The 12,832-nt window shown below is 40.4% G+C and overlaps 1 protein-coding gene across 3 annotated transcripts in view; it reads left to right on the top strand.

Annotated features, from left to right (window-relative positions):
* ENOX2 (ecto-NOX disulfide-thiol exchanger 2) overlaps positions 1–10,658 on the top strand; it is a 188,727-nt gene extending 178,069 nt beyond the window's left edge. For 2 of the 3 annotated variants that reach the window (XM_040265251.1, XM_040265250.1), the window contains exons 13-15: positions 3,798–3,906; positions 6,615–6,700; positions 9,147–10,658. In XM_040265251.1, coding sequence (XP_040121185.1) covers positions 3,798–3,906; positions 6,615–6,700; positions 9,147–9,278 — 327 coding nt within the window. In that variant the 3' untranslated portion in view covers positions 9,279–10,658. Of the gene's footprint in view, positions 1–3,797; positions 3,907–6,614; positions 6,701–7,243; positions 7,313–9,146 lie in introns of all 3 variants that reach the window. The other variant, XM_040265252.1, reaches the window with a different exon arrangement.
* Positions 10,659–12,832: the final 2,174 nt, after the last annotated feature.

The following is a 12,832-nucleotide window of genomic DNA, read 5'->3' as shown; positions in this document are numbered from 1 at the left end:
TTTTCAGTGACAATGAAAATACCCTGGAAGTTCCTCCCAAAAGGTGTCAAATGCGAAATCTTTGGTTGAATGGAGATTAAAAGCCTCCTCTCCAGGCTAATTCCTGAATCAAGAGATCAGCATTTAGATATGAGTCCTTGGCAGTTCTGAAGGTTCAGGAAAGTGTACTTTTCAATGAATAAAATGTCCGTCCATCCATAATATTCCTCAGTCTTTCTTCTTGGAAACAATCAGAGTATATACCTCATCACTGCTTCCTTCAGTCAAAGTCCGTGTGACACAAAATACTTTTAATTAAGCATTTCATTAAATGAAGAAACTCAAGTACAACTAGAACATTGAACATTGACATTTCTTTGCAGACACTCCATCTAGTATAATAATGAGCTGCTGTAGGTTGAAATGGCCAAAACCAGAAGTGGGGGGTGGGAGTGGCGGGGGGGGGACTTGGAAAGCAAACAAGGAGACACATTATGCTAAAGCTAGATAATAGTAACAGGGAAGACAAAATGGGATTCTGCCTAATGAGAGTCTGCAGCCATAAGAACTGCCAACGAGGACCTCAGAGAAAGTCTACTAAATTTCTGGATGAATTAATGTATCACAACCATGCATCAGGTGTCCAGTCTGTTTAAGGTGTATAAAGTCAACTGGTGGCATCTCTGTGTCACACCTCTCTAACCTCCTTATGCCTGAACCAAGTGAAGTTATTCTCAAAAGAAAGGCCCATTGACCAGAGCTGCCTGACTTTAATGTCTCAGAAGGAAGAGAAGATTAGAAGCTTAGACCAAGAACCAGAAATCAATTCCACAGCTCTGCAGTTCCACAAGAACTTGTGCCCTTTCTCTTCTGTGCTCAGCTCAGAAAGATACAATGCATACAGGCCCTGGGTGTGTTTGTGAGCCTACTGACTCCCCTGGAGTGCCATTAAGAACTGGCAACCTTGATGTAGTTGAAACAAATGATGGAAAGTGTTTTCCAGAGGCCATTTGCAATATGCTTTTAATTCTTCCACTTCATAAAACCAACTCACTTTCCCGTTTTGTGGGTGCTATTAAAGAAACCAGCATAATTCCAGACAAATTCATTTATCAAGCATTTAATTGAAAAGTGCCAAAGCTGCTCTATTTAGCAGGACTTGCCTCATACAAGCAGAGCTTCTAAAATGTCCCAGAGCTTCTACTTAGCTCCGTTTTACTTCTTGCATAAAATGGAATGTGTTGTGTAGCCAGAAGGCTATAGATAAACAGGGGGTTACACTAATGACATTAAGCTTAAAATCACTCTTCAGGATTGACATCACTAATTGACTTGAGGACATCAAGTGTAATCAGCTCTCTGCTTTGTAAAGTATTTCATTTAAAGAAGCGAAGGGTCAAATGGTACAGACGAATCTTGCAGTTTTAGAACTAAGTCTAAGTGTTTCCCATTTTGAAACTGCATATACCATGAAAGAAAGTGAAGTCGCTCAGTCGTGTCCAACTCTTTGCAACCCTGTGGACTGTAGCCTACCAGGCTCCTCCATCATGGGATTCTTCAGGCGAGAATACTGGAGTGGGTTGCCAATTTCTTCTCCAGGGACTCTTCCTGACCCAGGGAGCAAACCTGGGTCTCCTGCATTGCAGGCAGACGCTTTAACCTCTGAGCCACCAGGGAACCCATGGAGTGGCAGCTAAAGAGGACAGAAGGAGAGATGCAACTGATAATGAGAAACATGTGAGTCAGAATATGTTTTTGCCCTGTTATTTTAAGAGAGGCTTCCTTCAGAGAAAGTCATGAGAGTTCATTATAAACTGATCTTCTCTGGGAAGCTGATTTGTGACCACATATTTCAAACTGACACAATTAGGTTAGAAAGCAAAGTACCATCACATTAGACTGGAAAAATAATTTCAGGTTGAAAGGAAAGCAATAAGTTTTGGTGAGGAGGGATCTTTTTTCTTTTTGTTTGGGTTTCTTGACAGTAAACCACAGTGTGAGTTATCGTCAGTGTTTTGCAATATAACAATGTGACTTATATCTGTCTTCCTGCAGAAAGAACTAGCTCTTTGAATCTGGTAGTAAAATGCAAGGTGATAAGCAGGCCTTCAATATACCTTCTAATTTTTTAAATGCCAGCTGTAATAAAATTGAAGTCAGGTTTCAGTCAGGCTGCATTTTGATTCAAGATAGCTAAAACTTCTCAGAATGTCTTCATATCTTAAATCAACCCCAATCTGTTAAACTCTCACACTTAAGAAATGTCTTACTGGATCATGTAATGTTTTAAGGGGGTTAGAAGCAGATGTATAGCCTGTGGCTTAGAAGTGAGCCAGCAGTTTAAATCAAACTTGGCATGATGGTTACTGACCAGATTAGATTCTAAAGGCCAAAGATTGAGTAGGTCATCAAGAAAGATTTCCCTTCTGACTACAGCCTGGAAGCCTCTAAATCCACAAAACAACATGTCTTGCAGCAAAGACCATTAGTTTCATTCAGGGACAGCATCCTCAAAGCTTTGAATGCATCTTTAAAGGAAAAAAAGAAGGAAGCCTGTCCCTGCTGAGAGCTTGTGGAAGGAAAGAAGTGACAAAACATTTGAGTCAACCATGATCCACTCCCCTTGCGGGCCATTTCCCTGGCACTCTCTTTTACAATAGCAGTGATACTGAAGCAGGGATTTCTTTCATTCCTTCTTCTGAAGACTCTTCCTTCACAGTCATAATACAGAAAAGATGTTCTCAGTACCCAAAGAGAGAAAGAAAGATCCAAGAGAGGTCTGGAAACTTTTTCAGTTTGGTTGTTGGTCATGGATTTCACCCGTGCCCTCTTGTGAAATATATCCACTGTGCTCAGAAAGAGAAAACTTTCAACAAGGAAGGCCACTGATTACTGATAGTTTTGGCAGCAGTCATTTCTTGCTTTAAAGTCATGAATATCCTAACTGATGATGCCCTTATCAGAGAGAAGAGAGAGAGAAAGAAAGCTGATAGTCAATAAAGACTCTAATTTTCAGTTCAAGAGGCAACGGTTGATTACCCATGAGTGGATCAGCTATTGTAGATTCTCCATTCAAATATGGGACTGACCTTTAGCAGAGTGTGGAACCTAAAATAAAAAAGAATGGTCCTTTTCACATTGGGTGGCCTGGGATGAAATCCTGGCTCTATCATTTTCTAGCAATGCGATCTTAGGCAAGTTACCTAATTTATCTGAGCCTCACTTTCCTCACCTGTTGAATGGAAATAAAACTTAGCTGCCAGTTCCTGGCATCTCACAGACACTTAATGCTGGGTAGGGTTTCCAAGATTACCAAACTTGGTCTGGTTCCCAAGTCAAGAATGATGAAGGCAGAAGGAAAAAAAACTAGTGAAGATATATGTCTAAATTTGTGTGTGTGTTTTGAAGCCTTATAAGTAAGCTTTGGATTATAAGTGATGCTTTTATAGTTTATGCTATTTTCTCTTCCATTCAATAATAAAAATTGCACAGTGTTGCTTTTGAGGTACTGTTAAGAAGTTCCCTGTTGTATAATTGGAACCAAGTCTGTTACCATATGGGGCTTCCCTGGTGGCTCAGTGGTAAAGAATCCACCTGTCAATGCAGGAGACCTGGGTTGGGTTGGGAAGATCCTCTGGAGGAGGAGATGGCAACCCACTCCAGTATTCTTGCCTGGAGAATCCCGTGGACAGAGGAGCCTGGCGGGCTATGGTCCATAGGGTTACAAAGAGTTGGACACAACTGAAGTGACTTAGTACGCACGCACGCACTGTTACCATACAAGGTGCACTGACCTAGGAGACATATTATTCCCACAGGAAAGCTGTGCCTCTAGACTGTGTGCATCAAGCCAGGATAGTGATTACCCTCTGGAGAAGACTCTGAACAGCTGTCCTGTCAAATCTGAACGCGAAGCCCTGCTAGTGGGTAAGGAAGTGAACACATTCAACGTATAAAGTGCAGTGGAGTGGGGGAAAGCAGTAACCTAGGATGAGTGAGCATACGCCAAGCATTCATGAGGCATGCCAGTGCAAGAACCCAGAGTCCTGAAGATGACAGGATAAGGACAAGTACAGATTTCAGTCAAAATGGTAACAGCATCTCCCAGCCCTCTTCAAGCTCCTGGTGGCCACTGCCACATTAAGTGTGTCAGTATAAACACTATGCTAAGAGGGGGTCTGCTAGAGAAACACGTGGTAGATTTTTAAAAGTTAGGTGAGCCCTCTCACTCCCTCTCAAGGGGCAGTGCAGACATTGTTTGGCAGAAAGCTTCCCCAGATGAGCCTCTTAAATCTTCCCAGGTTACTGGCAGGCAACCCAGGAGGCTGTCTGTGGGATGTTTGAACACTGATAGGCTCTGATAAGATAAATGCTAGAATTGCTCTCACTACATAGAAATTGATTGACAGAGACAAGATAGCATAAGTGGTTAAGGAATCAGACAGAACTGGCTTCCTGTCTTGACCTCTCCATTTCCATCACTGAGCTTCAGTTCCTCCATCTTCAAAATGGGAATAATATTAGCTATCTCAAAGCAGCTATAGGTATTAAATACAACAATTCATCTAAATCACTTAACACAGTGTCCAGCCCATAGCAAGCCCTCAATGAATGAGAACCATTTTGCATTTAATGGCACTATTCACAAATGCTTGTTGACTTTACATTCTGTTTGGAAAACAGTGGCAGATGGAGGTCTGAAAATCTTCAGTCATTTTAAAAGGGCTGATCTTGGGCCTCAGCAGATAATCCCAGCTGCCTTCTAGGAATCTGAGCCGCACAGTAGTCCCACCCCAATCTCGAAAGTTCTCCACACTAATTAGCTTCTGCATATTTTGAAGATATATCTGCCTCCTTCAGTAATGGATATTATATTCAGATCTAACACTTTGATATGATAATAAAGATGCACAGGGGATCTGCCAGTATGTCTTCAAGAAGAGTGACAACTTTTTTCCGTTTTCCAACTCAAAGTTCTTTAACAAATTGGCATGGCAACAGGGAGACCTGTCAGAGGAGAGCCATGGGTAGGAGGAAGCCTCTGAAAATGGATAGTTCTAGAAACATAGATTCTTTTTTTTTTTTAAGAAACATAGATTCTTAAGATAAGTGTTTCATGTTTTGCTTTGTATTTTTAAAGAAAGAAGTCTTGAGCTGGCCGAAAGGAAGATCTATTTTTTTTAAATTGGCTATTTGGGTGTGAAGCCACAAAAACTACTTCATGTTTTGAAACCTCTGGAGTTATTTCTTGGCATTTGACAGCCTTTCTTGGTCATAGCATCTAGAATTCCTTTGAGCATGGACTGTATTCTTCAGAATTTAAGTTTCTCAGCTTGAGTCAGTGTTTGGAAATTCAATTTACTAAGTCATTTAAGAGGAAAGTAGTGTTATAAGCAATAGTATCCATTTTGAGTAGAGTTTCGAATCCTACCATCAATTCTTTCTGGATCCTCCAACCCACCCACTTGCCATCTAATATTTGGAGGATTTTTGCAAAGAACTTATTTGCACTTCAACCTACTATTTAAACTTGTAATATGCTTTGTCAATTGCTTAAAGGGATAGACAAGTTGTAGTTTTATAAACCAAACTGAAGTTAGCTTTTATTTCTTGCCAGTTTTCAGTAAGCTCAATTCTGAATCCATGTGATAAACCTAAGATTTTATGAAAGGAGATGAATTTTTTTTAAAAAAAAAAGAAAAAAATAGTAGACTTTTGAACAATTTATATTCTACCTGTTGCCAGAGAAAGTAATATTAGCACAATTAACCTAATGGCCAAAATAATCGAGGCAATCTATGTAGCTGCCAATCACCCCAGAGTTATGCTGAGTAGCAGTCATGCACATTCCTGGAGGCTGTAAATTGCTATAAGAATTCTGATACTGGAAGAGATTCAGGTCTCTGAGGACAAGCAGAATGCTAGTCATCACCTGAGTGAATCAAATGTTTGTCTTTTCTTTACAGAGCTACTCACAGGATAAAACCCAAATACAATCAACAGATTCTCTTGTGAGAAGCACAAGTTTAATCAGGCAAAGTACATGATTTGTACTTTTGCTACAACAGCAAGACGTGATTAAATGCATAAGAGGCTAAAATCCAGTGTAAGACAGTGCAGAAGAACTGCAAAAAACCCAGCACAATCAAAATTCATTGTAAAATTTTAAATTCATTGTAAAATGTAGAACTCAAATGGCATTTAGCCATCAGGAATGATGGGAGTGACTCCTCAAATGCCAGTTTTTCTCCAGGTGGTATAGGGTAGTGAGAGGTAGTCCACAGAGTGGTTGAGAGCAACTGTTTGGGTTCAAATACCTGCCACTTACCAGCTGTGTGACTTAGGGCATTACTTAAACATTCTGTGCCTCAATGTCTCCTCATCTGTGAAAGGGGAATGGTAATACCTACCTTGCAGGGTTGTTGTGAAGATTAAATGAGTGTGTGTGTGTGTGATGAGTGTATATCTGTGTGTGTGTGTGTGTGTGTGTGTGTGTGTGTGTATATATGTAAACTTAGAAGAGTACCTAATATGTAATATGGTGTACATATGAGCTGACTCTTGCTAGCCACTATCATATGGCATCTCAGCGAATACAACGCTCAAGTGTAACCTCCATGCTATTGTGTTTATAGGAATTATCTCCACATTCCTTCATGTCCACCCATTTGGAGCAAGCATTGAATATATCTGCTCCTACTTGCACCGTCTTGATAATAAGGTATGTGGGGTCCTGAGATGGGCATGCAATGCGATGTAGGGTTCTTTGTGAACAGGTGGCCTCACTCTTCTCAAGCACAAATAAGTCACTAGTAATCACTGTAAGGAAAATTCCTTCACCTATTCTCTCACTGTGATTCAGCATCAAGTTTCTCTCTTGCAAGTAGGGCGGCCATCTGTCCTTGTTTGCCTGGGGCTGAGGGGTTTCCTGGGACTTGGGACTTCCAGTGCTGATACTGGGGAAGTCCTGGGCCAATCTAAATTAACTGGCCACCCTACTTCCAAGATACATCTTAGAAGAATTTTCTTCCTTTCTCTTAATTTACATATCAGATCCTAATTAAGCATTATTTCTCACCAATCAAACTTCTGCCCTGGGCCTTTAGACATTAGCAAATCTAAATTTTCAATTGGAAGTCTTACTCCAACCACCTCCCGGACTGTTGATATCACCACTGCCGTTATCTAAAATGACACAGTCCAGGCAGGGACACAAGAAGTTGGAACAATGAGTCTGTAATACAGACTGAATGTTTGCTCACAGCTGATCTCATGGACCAGTTTCTTCCCTGGATGCCACCTGTAGGGAACTCACAAAGCCTCGGGAGCAAGGGTAAGTGCCAGTTACCTAGAAAGTCAAGGATGCATGCCTCATATAGGCAGGAGGGGGCATGTGACTCCTCAGAATAAATAAAGTCCTGATCGATCTTTTTTCAGAAGCAGAATTCAGTTAAAGCTGCTCATGGATTGTACTCACTATTTCACAGGTTCTGGGCCTTTTGACAAATGCCATTGGAATACAGATTCCTGATAGTCAGCTGTCCAAAGTGTTAAGCCATTTAAGAACATGTCCTCTTAACAGAGGCACTGGCTCATATGGAAATCCAGAAGGTGGTTCATCCTCCTCGTGGCATTTGTTTAGTTCTAGCTAGCACTCCCCTGTCATTTATCTCTGGGAAGAGATGCTATTCTGCAGTTAAGTGGCTGGCCCATTTGACAGTGAAAGGAGGGATGGAATGTGAGCACCAGGAACAAGGGATCTGTTGAAGTGATTTGAAATTGAACTCTGTGTCAGTAAAAACAATCTTTTTTTAATTGCAAAAATAATGCAAACATGTTATCTTTTAAATGTAAGCAATATAAAACTAGAGTAAAGGCAAATGGACAGTTCCCCGCAATGCCACCTCTCAAGGATAACCATCATTGGTGGTTTGGCATATCTTATTCAGACTCTTTTGTATACATCTGCTGTACCTATATTGTATGTCTATTTCTATAAACAGTATAGATTCATGTTTTTTGCAGTGAGGATTCAATTCTACATGATACTCTGCAGTATTCTCCTTTCACTTGACTGGATACAGCCTACCACTAGCACTGGGGACAAAGCATGATCTGACTCCCAGTCTAGTGCCAGTTCCTCCTGAGCAGCGAGTCTGCAATGGTACCAGTGGAATCTGGGGGTCCCTCCTACCAGCTTTAGGAATGTTCAGTGTGGCAGCAACTTGGGGTTTCTTTGCAGATCCGCTCGTGCTCTTCAGTCAGGTCCTAGTGCCCAAGTTCACAGTTGGAAAGTTGCTGCTAACATAAAGATGACCACATGAAGCAAGCCCTAAGGGTCCACAGATTTGTTTTTGTTTTTGTATTGATATGTGTGTGTGTGAGAGAGAGAGAGAGAAGTGGGAACACAGAGCTATTTATTCCTGTCACTTTTCCTTTGAAAACTAAGACATGTGTGAAGACTTCTGCTTTGGTGGCAACCATTTCTGCCTCCCTCCCCTCCCCAAAGGGTTTGCAGTTTCAGTGGACCTGAACATAACATCACCAGCACTGATAAGCCATCTTTCAGCTGGCTGCAGACTCAAGGCTCTCCACACGACTGACACCAGCTCTTTCCCAGAGAAAGCTCGGTGGCGATCAATCTCAAAAACATCCTTCTAAGTGAAAGAAACTAGTCACAAAAGGCTATAGATTGTACGATTGCACATGTATGAAATTTCCCCCCAGAATGTAAAGCCACAGTGAAAAAACCTGAGTCTGAGTTGGGGAGTAAGGACACAAAGGAACACAAAGTGACACAAAGGGACTTTGGTGGGATGTTCTAAAACTGAATTGTGGTGATAGTTGCATAATTTGTATGACTTTACTAAGATTCATCAATGTGTACATATAAAGTAGGTGAATTTACTGTATATAAATTATATCTAAATAAAGCAGTTATGAAATACAGAAACAAAAAGAAAGCTCAGTGGACTCAGCTGATCATAGCAGAAGAAGGCTTCCATCTGGAATCCATTCAACCAGCCACACATGCACAGGGAGGGGAGGGTCAACCCCACACCCAGCACACACATGTGCACATCAGCTTTCTAAAGCAGTACTAGGGGGAAAGCCAGGTTAGGAAGGTGGGGCTGGTTTTGAATGGAGATGTCCTCTCTCTCCCACAGATCTGTACCAGTGATGTGGAATGTCTCATGAGCCGACTCCAGCACACCTTCAAGCAGGAAATGACTGGAGTGGGAGCCAGTCTGGAGAAGAGATGGAAATTCTGTGGCTTTGAGGGCTTGAAACTGACCTGAATCCCTTTGCTTAACAACCTGGGATCCTGAAAATACATGTGTGTTGGACAAGCTTTTAGAAAGTGATTTGTATTTTCAATGCTTTTCAAGTGGAAATTGCTTTAAATTTGTCAGTTCATTCCTGGAATATCTTTTGAGTTAAAATAAGGATCCTAGAACAGCACTTCGAGCTACAGGCCCTATAAAGAAGTCGACTTAAACCTCAAGTGCTGTAACTTCCTCTCTTTCTGTCAATTGGTTGTCTGTTTTATTATTAGTATTAAAAAGGCCTGAGGCTAATGCGTATTTAGGGTGTTTTCAGTGTCTGTACTACTGTTGTAGACTTTGGTATTTTTTAAACACTGTTAACTGAAATGTTTTGATGATTTGTACGTGATTTGTGTTTCAGAACTTCTCTTTACATTAATGTTGCTACTGGTGAGAGGAATGACAGGAGTGCTAGCGACTCCATAACTGACGTTGTCTTTCCAGTTCCCAGTAGGCCAGTGAGTGAATAACGCATCAGTGTCTTCTAGAAGGTGCTTGACCAGGTTCACCTTTTAAAAGACAAAGCATGGTTTGTGGCTTTTTGCAAAATTACTGTGAACCAAACGTTGACAAATGTTTCAGAGTTATTTTCTCTAATGTATCAGATAACAGGTTTATTTCAAAATTAAAAAAGAAAAACACAATGTATTCACGGAAAGCAAGTGTCCAGTATGACTGGCATGTGTATGTGGTATTCAGAATCACCTTGTAAATAGTTTGCTTTTAAAGGAGGGCATGTTTTCTATGTATTAAAACACACCTGTGTGCTCACCTTCACACAAACACACACACACACACATACACATTGGCAGAAGGAGTTTATTTTAATATGCTTTCTCTTCCAGCCTTCTGACAACGTCTGGTGGTCCCTTTTCTTTTACTGTCAGTGTGTTGAATTGTAAACCATGTACTGCTGTAAATACTCTGTTTACTTCATGCTGAGTGTTTGCAAACGATTGATAGGAGTATTATAGAGAATTCTTGATAATGAATAAATAATGAGCTAGGGTGTGTGAAGCTTCATGCAAATAGGTCAGCTCCACCTGGAGTGCTGAGTGCTGAGGACAAGTCCAATTGTGCGTGGACCAGTCAGAAGTCCTGCTTGATGGGAAAGAAAGGGAAAAGATGAGGACTGGGGGCTTATATCCTGAGGCAGAAGTGGTCTTTTCTTCTGTGGTGGTGGTAGTGCTTATAATAACATCAGCATGCCTTCCCTTGAGTCTTGATTGAAAAGAAGAGAATGTACCAAGTAAGCAAGGCCAATGAAGAGTATTTCAGGAAAATACTTTGTAAATCAGATGTCAGTAGTGTTCAAAGTTGTATTTTTAAAAAAATATTCCTTTTTATACCTCAGTTTGGTGTCCTGTTTTGAATTTTTTGCTCTCTAAGTAATCCTTTAGTAAATCATCTCGATTTCCTCCTTTGAGTTACCAGAATATTGGAAGAAGATGCTAAACCTTCTGCTTTGACAGCTAGAAATAGGATTCCACAGCAGCCCATTCATGCTGAAAGCTGGCTTCCCCCTAAGTACCCAGCTGTGGCACCAGCAGGAAGCGAAAGTTATTTTTACACTAGCTTCCTCACTGAAGCATCTCTGTCATCAATGCTACAGAAGGCTTTGATTCATCAGTCTCAGGGGTCCTGGAATGCCTTGTTTTAATAACATCTATGAAATCAGGGGAAATTTGCCACTTATCAGTTATTTCTTATTTTAAAAAGTTAAATAAAATGCATTTAAAGCAACACCCAGGCCGCTTGTTCTCCTTCCCTTGATCCACTTGTATAAATGCTCTTTTTCTATTATTCCTGCCAATTTAGTCCAAGTGTACTGCTCCCAACCTGCTTGAATATACTACTTGCAATGGTGAATTTTGTGTCTCAAGTTTGCTACACTGTAGTGCCCAGTTGCTTGGTCCATTACCAGTCTAGATGTCGCTGTTAAGGTATTTCTGAGATGTGATTAACATTTAAACCAGTAGACTTTGAGTAGCATATCTTACCCTCCATAATGTGGGTGAGCCTCGTCCAGTGAGTTGTGAAAGACTGAAAACCTCCAAGGAGAAAAGAATTGTGTCTCCAGATTTCTTTGGACTCAAAACTGCAGCATTAACAGCAGTCAGAATTTCTAGACCATTAGCCAGTCCTACAAAATATCAAACTTGCCAACACCCACAGTCACATCAGCCAATTCCTATTTAATATATATACATATATATATACACACACACACACACATACATATGTGTATACACATACATATATACATATATATGTATATATACATCCAATTGGTTCTGTTTTTTGGAGAATCCTAATGCAGCAGTCCAGAGTTGTTAAAACATATAAAAATAGAGCATGTTTGTATTATAGTACGTAATCAAATTGCAGCACATACCATCTCTCACAATCTTTTTCATTCATCATAGAAATCTATTAAAGAAGCTACTTTTCCCCTTACAACTGCCCAGTGCTATTTATTGTTCTGTTGTTCCTCCTGGATTTTGAAATTTTACTGTTTTGTTATTTTGAGGAGATATAGGAGTTAGATTTTTCCAGATAAAAATGAATAGAAGCATTCTTTTATTTTGCAAATGGCTGTTTCATCTCTCTTCCTAGTCCTGTGACATTGCCAGTTCTGTTTTTTTTTTTAATATTACCAAGTGGCTTATTAAATGTCTCTCATGCAAATGGAAAAGTTAGTTTTCAGAGAAAATTGGACACATATCTATATTCAAGTTATACAGTGCTTCATATTTAATTGTGCCCCCAAATGTATGCTTTTCATATAATGCAGAATAAACTGTGTTACTTGAAAAGACAGCATATATGTGCAAGACCTTTTGACTCACCTGGTAGGACTGGGTGAGCCTGGGGATTCTTAGGTGTCTTGGACAGTCTATCAAAAAGACCTGGATTCACTTTTCACCACAACTACTACCATCTACTGAGCATCTATTATGCTGCGTAAAGTCAGTGTGTGTCTTCAGGCCAGTTACATGGACACGATGGAAGCGTCCATTTTTAAAATAAAGGAGAAACAGTACCTCCCTAGAGAGATGTGGTAAAGATTAAATAAGATAGTGTCTGTGAATGCTCAGCCAGTGCCTAGCCCAGAGTGTGTTCCCAATAGACTTATGATTTTATGATTATGGTTCAGTCAAAAGTAATTGCAAGTCATGAGCTTGCTCTCATTTTAGGAAAATGTTTTTGGGTTCACACCTAGAATCATGGGGCTACATCATGTTACTGAGCCTTGAGAAAGGAAATTCAGCTGTTTAAACACATTCAGAACACTGACTCAGTCCCAGGCACTTTGCCAGACACTGTGGTATGCAAAAGGAGCATGGCTGGCCCTTGCCCTCAGGGAGCTAGAAAGGTAGGCTTTAACACACTGAGCTTAAATCCTTCATCCTTGGTAAAACTGTGAGATGTAGGTTGCGTTTCCCTGTTTCAACTAAGACTCTGAGATGAAAAGTTCCTAAAAGACAGAGATGAGATTTGAATCTTGGTCTGTCTAAATGAAAACT

Source organism: Oryx dammah, unplaced genomic scaffold, assembly GCF_014754425.2.
Source record: "Oryx dammah isolate SB20612 unplaced genomic scaffold, SCBI_Odam_1.1 HiC_scaffold_23, whole genome shotgun sequence".
Classification (NCBI taxonomy): Eukaryota; Metazoa; Chordata; class Mammalia; order Artiodactyla; family Bovidae; genus Oryx; species Oryx dammah.
The sequence above is the reverse complement of the archived record's forward strand: the minus strand, read 5'-3'. Positions and strand labels throughout refer to the sequence as shown.